This window comes from Heteronotia binoei, chromosome 5 (genome assembly GCF_032191835.1).
Source record: "Heteronotia binoei isolate CCM8104 ecotype False Entrance Well chromosome 5, APGP_CSIRO_Hbin_v1, whole genome shotgun sequence".
NCBI classification, from domain to species: Eukaryota; Metazoa; Chordata; class Lepidosauria; order Squamata; family Gekkonidae; genus Heteronotia; species Heteronotia binoei.
In genome coordinates, this window is record NC_083227.1 from 120,379,378 (window position 1) to 120,398,475 (window position 19,098).

The 19,098-nt window shown below is 47.3% G+C and overlaps 1 protein-coding gene across 2 annotated transcripts in view; it reads right to left on the reverse strand.

Moving 5' to 3' along the window:
- Positions 1 to 19,098, reverse strand: part of LARP1 (La ribonucleoprotein 1, translational regulator) — a 145,960-nt gene that overhangs the window by 27,612 nt on the left and 99,250 nt on the right. For both annotated transcript variants that reach the window (XM_060240275.1, XM_060240274.1), the window contains exon 4: positions 528 to 702. In XM_060240275.1, coding sequence (XP_060096258.1) covers positions 528 to 702 — 175 coding nt within the window. The remainder of the gene's footprint in view (positions 1 to 527; positions 703 to 19,098) is intronic.

The window sequence follows — 19,098 nt, forward strand, 5'->3', positions numbered from 1 at the left end:
CAGAGCACTTGAAGAACCACCTCTTCCCTCCTCCCATACTAACCAGCTGGTCAATTAAGATCCTCTGTACAAGCCCTCCTTCATGCCTCTGCAGGCCTTTTTCCGCAGGTGCACATCACCTGTGGATGTCTTCCCAGATCTTACATTACAATTTTACGAGTCACAGCAAAATGTTCTCTGTGGGACTTTAACTAAGAGTGTGATCTTTCTACCTGCTTTTATAACCACCTTCTAGCTTGAGGAATTTTATCAAGATCATTTAGGCTGAAACAAAGTTTTAATGGTTTATTAACTGTTTTATTAACTGTTTTATGCTATAGGTTTTTAATGGTTTATTAACTGTTATGTTCTTTTAATGGCTATCTGACTTTGTTTTGTGAGTTGCCTAAAGGAGGTCTCTGAAGAGACAGTATACATTTTTTTAAAAAAAAAAATAACAACTGAACAAATGACTGCCAAAACATTATCACACTGCAGTTCTTCAAGATTCCAGAGTTTTTTCAGCCTTCCAAAGCATCTCATCTTACCCTTCTTCTTCTGAGCTGATTTCTGGTTGTCATCATCTCCATTCTTTTCTTCTCCAGATTCATCTGACCTGGTTTTCATGTTCTCTTTACCATCACTTCCTTCCCCTTTCTCCTGTTCCTTCATGTTCTTCTTAACAGGCAGCTTCCGGAGGGCTTGGGGTTTATGTGCCAATTGCTAGAAATGCAAAGTCAGAGATATGCAAGATAGAGGATCACACTGGTGGCTCAGTAAACCAGGACTTCAACTGGCTTAGCAAAGGAATACAAGCACAACTAGGTAAAGCTTGCCCCCTCTATCACTCACACTCATAGTCATAAACCTACCCCAAGAAGAAACTGATACACTGTGTGTGGAGTGCCAAGAATTATCTGTTGTTTTCAGGAGAGATACAGTTCATGAGCAACAGCTGATTGATACAACAAGACTTGAAGTCTAAGAAGTTACTACATAATTATATTTCCGCATCTTGTTTCCAAGCAGAAGGGATAGCAGCAAGACCTCAGCATTACAGAAACAGGTCTCTGCAAGAATTTCCATTTCATTCAGGTGCCTGACAAAGCCATGCTTGGTGAATGAAAACCGGGCAAGACATCAATTCCAAAGGACAGGCTGGCTGATTAGGGGCTGCTGAAAAGCTGGGAAGCTACTGCCAAAGGGAAGGGAAATCCAGAAATAGAACTGCATTTTTGTCCCTCTTTGCGTTCTAATAGTACCCACAATAAAGTCTAATAGCAGACAATAAGCCAAGTGCAATACACTGGCTCACAAAACTGCACTTTACAATGACCATACCACTTCCCGTTATCCCCCTTGTGAAAATAATCCCAGCCTCACCCAAATGCTTGGCAAATTTACCTTGCATGCTGTGGTTCACAGTGGCCAGTTTTAAAATGGGCTCCAGGCTGCTGTCCCAGAATAGCACCGCTGAGCTAGGAAGCATGATGGGCAGGGAAACCCTAAAAGGAAATCCTCTGCCTGGGACCTGTAATGAGCTATTCCTGGCTTTCTCCTAAGCAGAGACATAGCACCCCCAAAAAGTGTTGTTCAGGATGGATTCTCAGCACTATGGTGGCAGAGAAACTGCAGGCTCTGGATCACAGCATGAATCCAGCAACTCCTACATGGTTTAGTCAAACTTGTCTGAACACATCAGTAGCACTTTTTATATAACCCTAACTGAAAATGTACACTTTTCATTTCTGTCTTTTTGATATAACAGCACAACTCTGCAGAGAGCTACCAGTAGGAATGCAAGCCACAAACAATTTATGTAAAAACAGTTTGGGGAATGATACAATGACTTTAACATCTTAATTCAGTATGTAACATATTAGTTGGAGAATCAAATTAAGGGATGCTCAGATATGGTAGCAGATCCCTAACGAAAAATAAAGTGTCCCAACAGGAGGAGTTCATATGACAAGTCACTCTCAATAAATTCTAACTATATAAAGAATAAGGCTTGATGGGTACTAAGGTGCCGGAACAACAAGGGCCTCTGGTGGTGGTTTCTTTTCATAGCATGTCAGCAAACTGCCAGTTTGTGCTGGGGTGCAAAGCACAGGGAGAGGGTCTTTACAACTCGGATTAGTGACTTATTTCCCCCCTCAGGCCTCATTCCTGATGTTTCCAAAACTCCCCTATCAATGAAGTAAGTAAAGAACAGGAGGAGAAAAGAGCAATAATTACCCTACCTTAAAAAAAATAGGTTTGAAGCACGCTAGAAGGTTCAGAATGTGTAAGAACAGTGGTGCACAACATGACACCCCCTCATATTTCTGGTGGCTCAGCAGGTGTTACTGGGCTCTGTGACCCTTAATGGACATAAGCAGAAGGGGCCACTTCAGTGACAGAGTATCCCAATGAAGCAACCCTGCAAGAGAAGTCTCAGGCAAGCTCCTGAAAAGCACAGATGCCTGGAATGACTGGCAAGACAACTCTCTTAGATGTCATGCTCCCACAACAGTTCCAATAGTACTTATGAGGCTTCAGAGCTTTATTTAAAAAGGGCCAGGAGATGGCCTCTGGGAATTATTCAGAGTATGAAGTTTTTGCTCCTCTTTTAGGAATGAAGGAGATGCAGTTAAGATCTTAGATGTGGTCAGAAGAAAAGCAGTGTTGTAAATAAATGGACACCCGTCTTACTTCTATTCCCACCGAGAGCCTGGTAGGTACAACTGCTGGCTCTTTTTATGAGGACTTGGTGACAGCTTGGTCTGTTTATCTTTCTGACTGATTTCTGATGTACATCTTCATGATGTACCAACCCCTAACAATGATGTAGTTATTGTTTAAGTGTTGCTAAATCCTCACAATCCCAAACTCTGAGACTTCTAAGGTGGGGTGTAATGATGTCATTAATAAGGTTACTGGAATAGCTGCTTGTTTGGCTCACATCCTATTTGGCAATGGCTAGCAAGGAGGCAATTTGTCATCGGACTGTTCATTGACCCATTCATGGCTGTCTGACAGGCGACTTCATGGTATAACTTCCTAGGAGTGCAGCACAGCATAACTGGATTTTTGCACAGCCATTTTTCCTGCTGCAGTCCTGGGGGCTTTTTAAAAAAAATAACAAAACGAAACAGGCAATTGCTACTCTGCGCTAAAACCGTTACTAACATGATCACAGCAATAGATAATGCACAACAGCAATTACCATTTTTCCGTTAAAAGCATGGGATGGCAAGGGAAAAATGCAGGGTCAACAGTCACTCAGTGCGGATACTGCCACAGACTGTTAAATCAGTCACAAATCATATAATCAGTCATAAATGTTACATTAAAAACATTCTGTTCATCTTCTACATAGTCCTTAATGATACTAACAGCTACCAATGTATTTGCATTGGCAGCACTTTACATAGATGCAATTCTGAAAAAAACCCTACAGTGCATACTAAGGATGGACATGAACCAAACCATGAATTGTGATTTGAGCTACAAATGGCAGATTTGTGGTTTGTTCCAAGCTGCTTTCTCAGATCCCGTCACACCTGAACATGAAAACAAACCAGCCTTTTTTTTTTGGCATGTCATTTGGATTGTGTTTGGTTTGATTTTCCAGACAGCCTGGCATGATTCCCCAGTCCCCTGTGCTTTTGGTCAGTTTCCAGTGAAACTGACTAGATAGGGGCACCGGCTTTGAGAGGCTGTAGCTCGGCACCCCAAAATCCAAATTTGCACCAAACTTGGACAGCAGATAGAGGAGAGTCTGCTGAAGAGTTTGCTGCAAGTTTGGCATCTTTAGCCCACTCAGGGACCATTCTACATCTTCCAGAACAGAATGAACCAACAAACTACAGATCATTCAGGAAATTTAAAAAAAAAACATGAACTGAACCACTGAATCAGGCAACCCAACGAACCAAGAAATGACACCATTTTTTGCGTTCCATGCCCATCCCAAATGAATATCCAAGAGTTAGATCAAAGACTTGGATCAGGATGAGGACACAAGGGAAACTGCCCTTTAATGCCCTTCACATTACACCATGTTGGAAGGCCCATATCAGAACACCATCCAAAGGAATTTGGCTTCTTTCTGTACTGCGCTTCATAGAAATAAGCACTAGTCACCAATGGAGACTAAGTATCAAAAAATGACACTTCCACACATGGGAGGAACATCGTAGATATAATAAAAGCTGAACATGTTGGCTCGATCCTCAATTTTTATTGGAAGTCGTGGCTACCACAGGAGTGGCCTTGCACTCTGTCACCACTCCCCCATCACTGGGTAGCCTTGCTGTGACCCGTGTACTGTCAGCCCTTGTCAAGCCAGAACCCCATCAGAAGGCCACTGACCTCTGAGCAAGACAGTTTTCTGCTGAGAGGTTCTCCTGCAGCCTTATTGCTCACAACCTTTTGTAAGAAGTCTGAGATAGTCCGTCTGTCCCCCCACCACACACACACACAAACAACACTGCTGCAAAGCAAACAGTAAACTGTGAGAGACATATTCCTCCGCCCCTGCCTACTCAGGCCCAGGAATGTTAACAGTCTTACCTCAGAGACAGCCAACTCTTCTTTGTGTCCTCTCTGTTAACCAGCCTCAGAAAGAGCTGCAGAGCTACTGTGGCCTCACAAAAGGTCTACCAGCATACGCAGTTTCCAAAGGCCACACAAACTGCCAGGGAGGCAAGGACCCACTTATTTCCCCCTGGGAAGTGCTAGCCAGAGGCTGTTGCTAGGCAACCCAGGCTGCTTTTCTCAGTAAAGGGGTGAATAGAGTAGCATACTGTTCAGTTATTTTCTCCAGGATGGGGAGAGAAATGTTGCCTGGAATTCAGTTCTGATCCCAGGAGATCTTCAGGCTCCATTTTGGGAGGTTGGCAACCCAAGGCCTGGAAGCACCTCTGGGTGACTTGATGCCACCCGGCCGGCATGACTTAACTAGGCCTGACTGCTTGCTCCTGTTCAGCAGCATTCCCTCTACAACAGCCAATGTAAATTAGCAGTTGCCAACTCCAGGTTGTGAAATTCCTAGAGATCTCGTGGGTGGGGCCTAGAGATGGTGAGTTTGAGAAAGGATGGGACCTCAAACAGGTACCATGGCTTAGAATCTACTCTCAAAATTGGCCATTTCTGCCTGGAGAAAAACAGGTTGCTAACCTGTAACTTATAATCTTCCAGTGGTCATCTGTGCAGTCACACACATGGGTCTTGCTGCTGGCAACGGATCCATACCTCGGAGTCTCCAATAGCTCGCCTAGAGCGGTTTTTGGTGCGCTCTCCCGCTCACCCTGAGGAGCAGGCATAGACTGCGTATGCCTGGAGCAAGCGGAAGACACCTCTCCCACTCAGTTTCTTCCAGCCGCTACTGACAGTCTACGTAGGCAAAACCAGAACAGAAAAGCCAGCAGATGGGAATGTTGTGTGTGTGTGTGTGTGTGTGTGTGTGAGACTGCATAGATGACCACTCGAAGATCATAAGTTACAGGTAAGCAACCTGTTTATCTTCATCATGGTCTCTGTGCAGTCCCACACATGGGTGATTAGCAAGCTGAAGATCAAAGAAGGAGGTGGGTGCTGGCAAGAAAAATTTAATACTTACAATTTATGCAGACACTCACCTGGGATGACTTCAGTGGAAGATGGCCCTGAGAACCGCTTGGCCGAAGGAGGCGTCACATCTGGCACAAACATCCAAAGCATAGCGGGAGACGAACATGGACGGAGAGGACCATGACGCAGCAGAGCAAATGTCCTCTTAGGAGATGCCCTCCAGGAAGGCCGAGGTCGAGGCCGCTCTAGTCGAATGAGCCTTGAGACCCTCAGGTAAAGGTTGCTTAGCAACTTCATAGCACAACCGAATTGCATTGGATACCCACTTAGAGAGTCTCTGGGTAGAAATTTTACACCCTCTTTGGGGATTGCCGTAGGCCACAAACAAGTTAGGGTCCTTACGGGTTATGTACGAGAGAGGTAAAAGAACAAGGCCCGTCTGATGTCGAGAGTGTGCAGAGCTTTCTGTCCAGAATCTTTAGGTTCAGAGAAAAATGTGGGTAACGAAGTAGAACTAGAAAGATGAAATTTCGAAACCACCTTTGGGAGGAAGGTCGGATCTGCCCTTAGGACCACCTTATTCCTGTGAAAAACTGTATACGGAGGGTCAGAGTGGAACACACACAAGTCGCTAGCTCGCTTGCCGGAGGTGAGTGCAACCAACAGGGCAGTCTTCCAGGAAAGAAAGTTGAGATCAACAGTAGCTAAGGGCTCAAACGGAGGTTTCATAAGTTGTGCAAGAACTAGTGACAGGCTCCAAACGGGCACAAGAGGTTTAACAGGAGGGTGAAGGCATAACATGCCCCTGAGGAATGATTTGGACAGTCTATGGGAGAAAACAGTCTGACTGTTGACAGGTTTATGGAAACCCGAGATGGCTGAAAGATGAACCTTCAAAATAGAATAACTGAGTCCAGAAACTTGTAATGACAGAAGGTATTGTAAGGTCGAAGAGAGAGGTACAGTCTCTGGATCAAATTGTTGAGAAAGTGCAAAAGAACAGAAGCGCTTCCATTTACACTGGTATAAACGTCTAGTAGAGGGTTTCCTGGCGTTCAGGATAACCTGTGCAATGTCCAATGACAAGCCTATGGTCGTATTCTCCATGCTGTGAGCCCCAGGATCTGGGGATTGTGGTGCCATATCTGGCTCTTATTCTGGGTTAGAAGGTCATCTGCCAAAGGAAGGCGACGGTAGGTGTGATGAGACAGCTGAAAGACTCTCGTGAACCACAGTTGCTGTGGCCACCATGGCGTTATTAAGATGCAATCTGTACCATCCCGAACAATCTTGAGGAGAGATCGAGTAATTAGGGGAATTGGAGGGAAAAGGTAATGTAGTGGTCCTGTCCAAATGTGAACAAAAGCATCGTTGCTTCTCCTGGAGTAAAAGCAATGGCATTTTGAGTTGGCCCTCGTTGCAAAGACATCTATTCTTGGAACCTCGAAGCATGTGAAGATGCGATGCAGATAGCGTGGATTGAGGGACCATTCGTGGTCGTCTAGGTGAATCCTGCTGAGGGAGTCGGCCAACACATTCTCTATCCCTGGCAAATGGATGGCAGTCAGGTAGATGTCACTCCTGATGCACCACTTCTACAGGGCTATGGCTAATCGATATAGGCGGGCAGACTTGGTCCCGCCCTGCCTGTTCACGTAGAAAACTGTAACCACGTTGTCCATTGTAATCTAAACATGTTGGTCAGTTAAAGATGGGAGGAAGGACTGAAGAGCCCTGTGAACAGCAATGAGCTCCAGACAGTTTATGTGCATGGCGCTCTCCGAGACAGTCCAGTCCTTTGACAGTCTTGTCCTCTAAGTGGGCTCCCTATCTCCACTTGGAGGCATCTGTAGTTACGACTGCAGAAAGAGGGGGAAGAATGAAAGGCATCCCACAGAGCAGGTTCAAAACGATCCACCAGGAAAGGGAGAGTAGAACTCTCTGAGGTACAGTAAGGATGGTGCTCTGAGGTTGTACGTGAGGGTGGTAGGCACGAACAAACCAGAGCTGGAGAGGCTGCATACGCAGTCTGGCAAAATGCAGTACCGAAGTAGTTGCAGCTATGAGGCCCAAAAGTCGCTGAATGATGATTGCAGGTTGTGTTGGGAGTATGACATCCTGGGTCAACGATAGAATAGTTTGGGCCCGATCCAGGGGAAGAAAGACGAGGTGAGGGCACATGCAGAGAAAAGCATCTATGAATTGTAGACCCTGTGTTGGGGTGAGATGAGACTTGGTAACGTTCACACACAGGCCCAAGGAGGCCAGAAGAGAAAGGGTTGTTTTGAGATCTTTCTTGAGCTGATGTGTTGTAGCGGCGATTATCAACCAATCATCTATGTATGCGAAAACAGAGACGCTGCGAAGACGAAGGGCAGCCACCACCACTGCTTGGGGTGGTGGACAGCCTGAAAGGAAGAGCTTGATACTGGAAATGATGTTGTCCCATGGCGAAACACAGATATTTTCGGTGTTGAGGGTTGATAGTCACATGGAAATAGGCATCCTGGAGATCCAGGGAAACCATCCATGAATCCTGAGGTATTAAGGGCAGGATCGATTGAACAGAGATCACTCTGAATTTTTTGTAGACTATCCGTTTGTTTAGTCTCCTGAGATCCAGAATGGGTATCTTGCCCCCGTCCCTCTTGGGAACCAGAAAGTACTGTGAATAGAAACCTGTTCCGCAGTGGTGATGGGGAACAGGCTCTATTGCATCTTTTTGGAGCAAGTCCAAGATCTCTTGCTGGAGATGAAGAGACAGCGGAGTGGCAACGAAGTGGTGATGATGTGGGGGCAAAATGAACTCGATGGCGTAACCTAGACGAATTATGGTGAGCACTCAAGAGTCTGTGGTGATCGACTGTCAAGTCTGGTAGAAAGGGAGAAGTCTGGTCTGATAGAGAGGATCCAGCTGTCGAAAGGGGCAGGGAGCAAAGTCAAAGAGACTGCTTGGATGGCGGGGTAGACTTCTTGGCTTGTTGAGAGCATGATTTCTGGTGGAAAGGCTGCTTGGATTGAGGGGCTTTCCGCTTCCGGTATTCAGACTGTTTTGGAGAGCGTTGACGCCTTTGATATGCTGGTTTCCAAGATCTTGGCCATTTTGACTGCTGTGGAATGGGTTGAGTGATTCCAAGCAGCTCTCTTGCGGCCGTCATCAACAGATGTGAGAACCTCATCAGTGGAGGCATGAAACAGTCCAAGACCGTCAAAGTGAAGGTCCTCGATTTTCTGCTTGATATCTGGTTGCAGATTTGTGGACTGAAGCCAGGCATGGCACCTTAATGCAACTGAGGATGCGAAAACTCTAGAACAGCAGGAAACAGCATGCCTGATGATACTTTTTTGCTGCTTACTCACTCTGGAGAGTTCAGAAACTAAGTTGGTAGCCACCTTCTGAGAAGTCTCCGGGAGAGAAGAAATGAGTGGCATGAATTGGTTAGCAAGATTGAAGGCGTAGGCGGAAAAGTAAGCCAAGTAATTATTGACTTTAGAGTTAGTAGAGGCAAGATTATAAATTTTGTGGGCTAGAGTGTCCAACTTATGTCCCTCACAATCTAGTGGTGTAGGATGTCTTGAAAGTTTCGCTTTAGATGCGGAATGGACAATGATGGAATTTGGAGCTGGATGTGAGGCCAAAAATTTTGATTCTGAAGCATGGATCCTAAACAAGGAATCAAAACCCTTTGAAGTAGGTGGAACAGAGACAGGTTTGTCCCAAGCCTCACAAAGTCCTTCCAAATGTACTAGTAGCATAGGTAGGAGTGATCCTGTAGGAAAATCAGTCTGAACTAGATCATGCACTACATCTGAAATCTTAGGTGAGTCCGATGGGAGAGTCACATTCAGGGCTTCAGCCATAGTGGTGATGAGGTTGAGGTAGGCTTTAGATCCATCAGATGGAGAAAGACGGTTTTGTCGAGTGGTGTCAGAGCCAGAGGAACCAGGTGGATGTTCAGAATTGGAAGTGCATGAACTTTCATTCTTGGTTTCAGAGTCATCTGGGTCCCGAGAAGGTGTATTGGGTTTAGTTGGTGCAGCCTCAGAGTCCTCTCGAAGAGGAGGAATAGTATTACAGGACGACGTTTGAGCTGGAGGCTTAGGTAGTGACGGCAGAGTGCTCGAAGTCGTGGCAGGTACCGCAGCCATAGTAGAGCAAGTTGGAGCATAATCGGTTCGAGGTGGCATGTGAGACTCACAGCACCGAGAAGGAAGGCGGTCGATGTCTTGGATACGAGATGGTGAGGGTTCAAGGGTTCGAGGTGGCAAACAAGATTCACAGTACTGAGACGGAAAGTAGTCAATGTCTCCGGTTCGAGATGGTGAGGGTTCAAGGTCACAGAGTCGAGGAAGTGCAGCCTCAAAGTCTCTATGAGAAGTGACATCTAAATCATGGTACCAAGAACCGAACGGTACCTTCATCCGAAGGTGAGCGTGAGTAACGATGATAGACTTGACAGTGTCGAGGAGATGGGGATCTAGAGACCGAGGAATATTCCTACCGACCCTTGCGATAGTAGTCACGGTAGCTGCGATGAGATGGAGAGCGGGAGCGGAAATCGCGGTGACGAACCGGGGAACAAGAGCGGAGATGCTGAGTGGACACTTGAGTGGAAGACTCTCGCTACAGGGGAGAAACCCCAATGTCCCGAAAAGACCTGAGTTGGAGTAGAGACTGTGCACGATCCTGTGAGCGGATCGGAGAATCGGTAAGAAGGTTGGGTTCGGGAATGTCCAAAGGGACAGCACTGTGGACCGAAGATGATTGAGACGGAATCGAAATAACGTCTAAAGGAACATTAGGAGTTGAGGCATGCCCGAAATCACGTCAGATGGTGAAGAGAGCTCTGGAGGTATTAGTGGTTGAGTCGAAGCCAAAGAAAGTCCAGGTTGGGTAGAAACCAAAGCCATAGGAGTCGAGGAGATGGTAGCTGTTGGGATCGACTTGGCTACGGGATCAGTGAAGTCACAAGGTTTTGTCGGAGCCGTAGCCAATGAGTCGGAGTGGTGTTAAGACTTCTTTGAAGATTTATGTCCTGAATCGGAGTGTTTAGACGTTCCCTTGTTGGACTTATGCTTTTTTAGAAATTGAACAGTAGCTGACACAGCCGAATTTCCCGCTCGATGTGGGGGAGGCGGTGAATCGGAAGATGCATGGCCTGGAGAGATTTTTCAAGCAGAAAACTTTGGAGCCTTGCAGCTCGATTTTTTCGCGCCTGTTTTCCGAAACTGGCGCAGTGCAGGCAGGTATTGATCCTATGAGCTTCACCCAAACAAAAAAGACAATGAGAATGTATGTCGGAAGTAGGGATTTTAGTCCCACACCTCTGGCATTTTTTAAAAGCAGTTTTCCCTTCCATACACTCCAGACAAGGGAGGGGAAGGGAGGGGAAAAAGGGAAAGGAAAGCGAAGAAATAAGGGCTTTTTTTTTTAAAGGACAAAGAAAGAAGAATTGAGAAGAAATATGAAGAAAATAAGAGAAGGAATACGATACCACAGGTGGAAAAACGAGCTGAGAAGGGAACGCAGCAAGGTAGGTGTTGTCCGAGCGGCGGTTAGGAAGAAACTGAGTGGGAGGGGAGCCTTCCATTTGCTCCAGGCATGCGCAGTCAATGCCTGCTCCCCAGGGCGAGCAGGAGAGCGTGCAAAAAATGCTCTAGGCAAGCTATTGTAGACTCCGAGGTATGGCTCCGTTGCCAGCGGTAAGACCCATGTGTGGGACTGCACAGAGACCATGATGAAGATCCATTGTTGCCAATCTCCAGGTTAGGGCTGTGTCATTATACCCCGCTGAGGTCGCTTGCTTCCTGCTTTTCCCATTGTGGAGAAAGACTGTACTTTACTAGGTAGGTGCTGTAGGGAGCGGGGAGAAGATGGAAAACTGAAATCAGATAAAATCCCCTACAGAAAATACCTGCCTTGAGGTGCATATGCTATAACACAACTAGGCCAGGCAAAAAAAAAAAAAAAAATCATGCCACAAGCTCATGCTGATGCTAAACACCACAAGGCTGGATATGACAGGAAAAGGTGATAACAATGCACTGCAAACAAAAGGAATGATGTGCTTTAGTGTCTGGGTGACTGCTGTCATGCTCCCGCTGCACCCTCTCATATTATTCTTCTTCTTGGCATTCTGGACCTGTTTCAGGGCTTTGAGTCACCAGAGACACGGGGACACACACATACACATGCAGGGGGGGGGAGGGGGGATGGAAAGCCAGAGTCTGTTTCAGCTGCAGGGTGGGTGGGAAGACAGCAAGGATGAGGAGCAGTGTTCCCTCTAAGCTGAGTTAGCATGAGCTAGCCCACAGATTTTTACCCTCCAGCTCACACCTTTTTGTCTTAGCTAAGGCAAAATGGTCCCAGAGCACAATAATTTATGCAGTAGCTCACAACTTTAATGCCAGTAGCTCACAAAGTAGAATTTTTGCTCATGAGACTCTGCAGCTTAGAGGGAACATTGGTGAGGAGGTGAGTAACAGCCAAAGTTTGGGGGGGGGGCTTCAGAGCGGGGTCTGCCAGACCCAGGTTTTTGCTGTGGAAGCTGACTGATTTTGGGCCAGTTACAGACTTTCAGCCTAACCTAACTTACAAGGTTGTGCAGATCAAAGTGGGGAGAGGAGAATAATGTAAGGCTGCTTTGGTCTTCCCCCCCACCACTGTGAAGACAGATTGTCCTTTTCCTATGCAGAAGTTGCAGAGAGGGGGGAAGGCAATGGAGAGCTGTAAGAGGAACAGATAAAGAGAAGATACGGTTGCCAACTCCAAGTTATGAAATTCCTGTAGATTAAAGGGGTGGGGTTTGAAGAGGGATGAGACCTCAGATACAATGCCATTTCCTCCTGAGGAACCACTGTTGCCAATCTCCACGTGAGGGCTGGAGATCATTCAGAATTACAACTGCTCTCCAGATGACAGACTTCAGCTCCCCTTCAAATATGTGTGTGTGGGGGAAGTGCATGCCTTCACTTGGGTAGCTGGAAGACAGCAAGGGTGGGGGCACACACCCAAGCAATTTTCTAGAGCCCATTGTATTTTCTTCACAACGGGCCTTATTACTAGTAAACATATAATGTGGCTTTTGTGATGCCACCGAAGAAAATGATCTACACCTGCAGCAGAACCCACAGTATTCACCTCCAGTATGCATCCCATACTGAAGGTGAATACATTATATCCTTAAGTTTGTCCTTATTACCAGCCAGAAAAAACTATATATTTTAGCAGCATACAAACTAACTAGAGGACACAAAATACGGTACTAATTTCCTAACTAGAAGCAACTGGCTCCCAAAAACGTAATTAAACTACTTCAAGATAATGCTGCCTACTTTATTTACAACTGTTTGCAAGTCAACTATATGGGCAAGTAAAACTGAAGGGGGAAGTGGTCCAGATAAGTATAAATTCTATTCAAAGAAGAGGGACAAAATCTCTCTCTCTCTCGGCTTGGCTTCGCGAACGAAGATTTAAGAAGGGTGCAATAGTCCACGTTTGCTGCAGGCTCGCTGGTGGCTGACAAGACCAATGTGGGACAGGCAGGTCCGGCCACAGCGGCTGCAGGGAAAAGTCTGATTTGGGGACAAAATACTCTGGAGAAGAGGGAAAGGAAAAGCAACAGAGAAGAACAATGACTGTTAAGTTCAGAGATGATATTCACCTATCCTGGGAAAACATGGAAATCATTGCTTTATTGCTATCTGAATGATTTAGCAGAAGTCTGTAAACAAACATTGTTTATACTAGTTCCTCTAGACTCTTATGTCATATTGTTGGTATACAATTTTCACCAGATAAACAGGTTTGCTACCTGTGACTGATGATCTTCGAGTGGTCATCTGTGCATTCACACTCATGGGATGAAGCGCCAGCGCCGATCCCCGATTGGTAATTCCAAAGTCCGGGATTTATCGCTGCCCTACCCCGGTAAGCATGTACGACAGCCTCAGTGTGCCAGTTCCTTCCCGCCGCCACCACCTATCAGGAGTACCATGACTGGCAGCAGAGGGGAAGGAGGGCGGGTAGCGTGAATGCACAGATGACCACTTGAAGATCATCAGTTACAGGTAGGAAACCTGTTTATCTTCTTCATGGTCTCTGTGCTTCACACTCATGGGAGATTAGCAAGCTAGGCTTTCCTGGAGGAGGGAGCAGGTGGTTATATAGAAGTAGAGGCTTGAAGGACGAGAGTACCCAGCTGTGCTCTGCGACGCTTCCAGACATCCAGGGCATAATGTCGCGTGAAGACATGAGGAGATGCCCAGGTTGCAGCCAAACAGATGTTCACCAGAGAAGCACCCTTCAGGAACGCTGTGAACATAGCCATAGTCCTAGTGGAATGCACATGGAGCGGCCCCGGCAAGGGACGCTTCGCCAACAGGTAACAAAGTTTAATGGCTTCTGTGATCCACTTAGTCTCTGTGAGGAGATCTTGAGACCCAATCTAGGCACCGCATAGGAGACAAACAGATTGGGATCCTTCCTGAAAATCTTGGTACGATGCACAAAAAACAACACCCTCTTAACATCCAAGGCGTGCAGACGTCTCTCTTCCACCGAAGGATAAAAAGTAGGCAAAAAGACATCCAAATTAAGGCAGAAACTAGGCCACCTTAGGGAGGAACACGATATCCGGGGCCAAGCACACCCCATCGTCCTGAAAAGAAATGTACGGAGCGTCACATCTCAGAGCCACGGGATCACCTGCCCTCCTGGTCGTAGTGACGGTCACTAAGAAGGCAGTCATCCAGCCTAGAAGATGCAACGGGCATGTAGCCAAGGATTCAAAAGGCTGCCTAGAGAGTCGGTTAAGGATGAATGTCAGATCCCAAGCAGGAGGAGGAACCTTAGACGGCGGGTGAAGCTGCAGAAGACCCTTCAAAAAATGTTTGTATGCTGGTGGGTAAAAACTGAAGTGCCATCCACAGGGTTGTGATGAGGCGAAATGTCAGCCAGATATATTCAAATCGAAAAAAATTAAGTCCAGCATCAACAAGGGAAAGTAAAAACTCAAACACAAGCTCAACACCTGTAGAATGTGCATTGACACCCTTGTTCTGCAGAAAGGACAGGAACTTGGACCACTTTCCCGGATAGGAGCAGCGAGTTGACAGCTTTCTACTATTCAACATGACATGTTGCACCCTGACAGAGAATTCTAAAAGGTGACCCTCCAAGCCGTCAATTTGAGGTGAGGGATGTCATGGTGAAACAGGCGGCTGCCCTGAGCCAAAAAGAGGTCTGGTTCCGACGGGAACTTGTGGTGACACCCCCCTGCCATGGCTAGGAGAACAGGAGACCAAGTCTGTCGAGGCCACCAAGGAGTAACTAGGATACACTCCGGACGCTCCTGGGTCAATTTGTGGAGCACTCTGGTGAGAAGAGGCAAGGGTGGAAACAGGTAGAGGAACTTGTCTGCCCATGGAAGCAGGAGACCATCCCCTAGGGATCTTGGATCTGTCCCTCTCCTGGAGCAGAACTGTTCGCACTTCCGATTGTTCACTGTGGCGAACACGTCTATTCTGGGATGACCCCACTCCCAGAACAGAGGTTTGAGGTATCTCCAGCTCAGTTCTCATTCGTGATTGATGGGAGACCTCTCGCTGCTCAGGGAGTCCGCTTGAACATTTAGCTCCCCAGGTAGGTGGGTGGCTACAATGAAAGTCTGCAAAGCTATGCAGGTCTCCCAAAGCTGCATTGCCAAAGCACACAGCCTTCTGGACACAGTCCCCCCTGGATGATTTATGTAATTGACAGCTGTCGTGTTGTCTGACATCACAGCTACGGTCTGACCGCTGATTAGGGGTATAAACGACCTCAAAGCCAGATGAACTGCCAAGAGCTCTAAAAAATTGATATGGTGAGCCATCAACAAAGGTCTCCGAGATGCACTCCCCACCCCCACAGCGAGGCATCTGTTGTTACCGTGAGCGAGGGGAGAGAGAGAGATGAAATGGAGCTCCTCCGCAACGATTGGATTTCAGCTTCCACCAGTCCAGAGACTGAAGCACCAGCGTAGGAGCTTGTAGAATCCTGAGGTGGGGGCGGGAAGAAAGGGGGATACCAAAGTCAAAGTCCCTGCTTGGGATTCCTGCCAGCCTTAGATTTTCCCATATGCAAGGAAAAAGAAGATAACTTGGTTTTTCCACCTGCAGCAAACATGCTGTCCCGTATGTGGCATCCACGAACCCTCGAGATTTAGCGTGGTAGGGCTTCTTAGGCCATTGTTTGGACCATGGGCGAGACCTGCCAGGGCGGGAGGAAGATGAAGGCACTCGCAAGTTACGAGACGTCTTTATACTCTTGTCTATCTCCTGTAGGACCATGTCTGTAGTGGAGCTGAATAAACCTTCACCCTCAAAGGGAAGATGCCCGACCCAACATCTTGTGTCCAACTGGAGAGAGGTGGACCTAACCCAAGAGTGACGATGCAACGTAATAGCCGAGGTAAGAGTTTTAGCTGCAGTGTCCACCATATATTTGGAAGCCTGCAGCTGTTGTTTCGCCAGGAGCATTCCCTCCTTCTGAGCCTTCTTGACCAAAGCACGCTTATCCTTAGGCAAAGAAGCCAGGAGCAATGAGAGAACATAAGAGAAGCCATGTTGGATCAGGCCAATGGCCCATCCAGTCCAACACTCTGTATCACACAGCAGCCAAAATACACACACACACACACACACACACACACACACTGTGGCTAATAGCCACTGATGGACTTCTGCTCCAAATTTTTATCCAATCTCCTCTTGAAGCTGGCTATTCAAGAGCTGCTCCCATACTGGTACCTTGCCATGCATGCAGAATAATTAGAAATCTTGATCCCCAGAGTGCCTGCAGAATAGAAGCGCCTGCCAAACGTATCAATCCTCTTCCCCTCTTTATCTGGAGGTGAGGCATGGGTCTTCTTAGCCTTGGAGAAGGACTACTACAGAGTTGGGGCGTGGATGGTTGAAGAGGAACTCTGCGCCCTGCTCCTGGATCCTATACATATGATCCATGCGCTTAGATGAAATAGGGGTTGAGGCACGCTTGGACCAAGGATCTTTGATGGCTTGCAAGATGAACTTGGTAATGGGAAGGGCTACCGCTGTTGACGTGTCCTTCTGCGTAATGTCAAAGACTGTATTGTCAATGATCAGTTGAGACTGGACCAAAGACAAGGAATTTCCATCCTTTTAATGAGTTCCCCATAGGACTTCAAATCCTCCAAAAGAGAGATTGGAAGGTCCTCGGCTATTCTAGATTCTAGGGACGATCCCTCTTGATGGCCCGATTGCTCTTCCCCATCAACATCGGAAGTCGATGGCGAAGACGATATGCTCTCAGCTGATGGTAGATCTGGGGCGTCAATGGCAATCCTAGTCGAGGAAGTTTTCTCGACGTCGGGACCGCTGGAGTGTGCTGGCTTCCTAACCAAACTCGGGGTCGAAGTCAGCATCGATGCCTCTTGGCGACCCGGTGGAGAGTGTGCCGAGACTCTAGAGTGATGTGAATCCTCCGAGTGCTGATCCCAGTCAGGGTTCTGAGGAGGGTACCACAGGTATAAAGAATGGTAAGGGTAGCCACCAAATGGGTAAGCCAACGGATGCGGGTCCCGGCTGGGCAGAGGATGAGAACGTCTAAAAGGGTCCGAAGGCTCCCCGAATCTCTTGGGCTGGATCAAGGGCATCTTCGGTGTAGAGTGGTCCCTCGGCTGCGAAACCTCTATGTCCAATGCCGAACTAGGATCTCCGCCCTCCTTCGAGTCTGCTGACCGTTCTATCAGGTCAACCTCCTGGTCGGAGCCAGAGAGGGAGGTCTGTGGAACCTCTGTCGGACCCGAGGGGCTCTTCGGTTGAATCGGAGAAGCGAGGATTTTCTCCGGAGGCTCCCCTGAAACGATCGCTGGAAACTTCAGTGGCGGAGAAGGGGTCTGCCTGTCTTGGCACCTCTTTTTCTCCTTGTGCTTCCTGGGCTCAGCAGAGCATGAGCCCCGGGCCCCCTTTGGCCTTCTTAGCCGGTGTCGATGGTTCCGAATGGGATGTTGTGGGGGCGGTCAACTCCCTGGAATGATTGGGTCGGTTGGCTCGACAATGAGGCCGGAACCAATATTGATGACGGGGTGGCCATTGAAGTGCTTGTCGACACCAATGTCGACATCTGCGGTGCAAGAGCCTATTTCACCAGCGCCGCCAAAAGTTTCGCTGCTCAGTTTTTCCTGGTCTATTTGGAAAATTTCGAGCAGTGATGGCAGGATTCCACCCGATGACCTTCGCCAAGGCACAGCAGGAAAAGAGAATGTCTGTCTGGAGAAGGGATTTTGCTCCCACACTTAAGGCACCGGTTAAAAAAACCCCAACACTTTTTCATAGACAGGGATGGCAGGAGAAGAGCGGGGGAAAAAACCCTAAAGGGGTGAAACAACTAAAAACAGGTTGCTTACCTGTAACTGATGATCTTCGAGTGGTCATCTGTGCAGTCCCACAGTCCCACACATGGGTTTTTTGCCTGGAACGAACCCAACCTCGGAGAATTCAAAGCTAGCCTAGGCGTTTATTTTGGCGTGCATTCCCTCTCGGTCTGGGGATCAGGCATCCACTGCGCATGCCTAGAGTGAGGAGGAAGGCGCTTCCCCCACCCAGTTTCTTCTAGTCGCTGTATTGAGAAAGATTAATAAAGTAGAGTATAACCAGCAGTGGAGAAGGCTGGGCGGGCATGTGTGACTGCACAGATGACCACTCGAAGATCATCAGTTACAGGTAAGCAACCTGTTTATCTTCCTCGAGGTCTCTGTGCAGTCCCACACATGAGTGACTGGTAACCTGACGTGCACAGAAGCGGGTACTGGTTCTGTAATAGAAGAATACATGTTAAACATGCATATAAGAAAGAGAAGTATTGTACTTACTGGAGGCATTAGTCAAAAATGGAACGAAGTACGGCCTGCCCAAAAGATACGTCACGCTGAGCACGAACGTCTAAGGCGTAGCGAGTGGCAAATGTAGAAGGAGAAGACCAGACCACAGCGGCACAGATGTCCTCCATCGGTACACTTCTACAGAAGGTTCATGATGTGGAGACGGCTCAAGTGGAGTGAGCTCGTAATCGTTCAGGTACGGGCTGTTTACCTAATTGGTAGCATAAGGTAATGCTACCACAATCCATTTTGAAAACCTCTGTGTTAAGATTTTGTGTCCCTGCTTATGAGTTCTGTATGCCACAAAAAGTCTAGGGTCGTTACGGAAGACACGTGTCCTTTCAATGCAGAAAGCAAGGGCTCTACATACGTCAAGAACATAAGAGAAGCCATGTTGGATCAGGCCAATGGCCCATCCAGTCCAACACTCTGTGTCACACAGTGGCCAAAAAAATTATATATATATATATATATATATCACACACTGTGGCTAATAGCCACTGATGGACCTCTGTTCCATATTTTTATCCAATCCCCTCTTGAAGCTGGCTATGCTTGTAGCCGCCACCTCCTCCTGTGGCAGTGGATTCCACATGTTAATCACCCTTTGGGTGAAGTACTTCCTTTTATCTATTTTAACCTGACTGCTCAGCAATTTCATCGA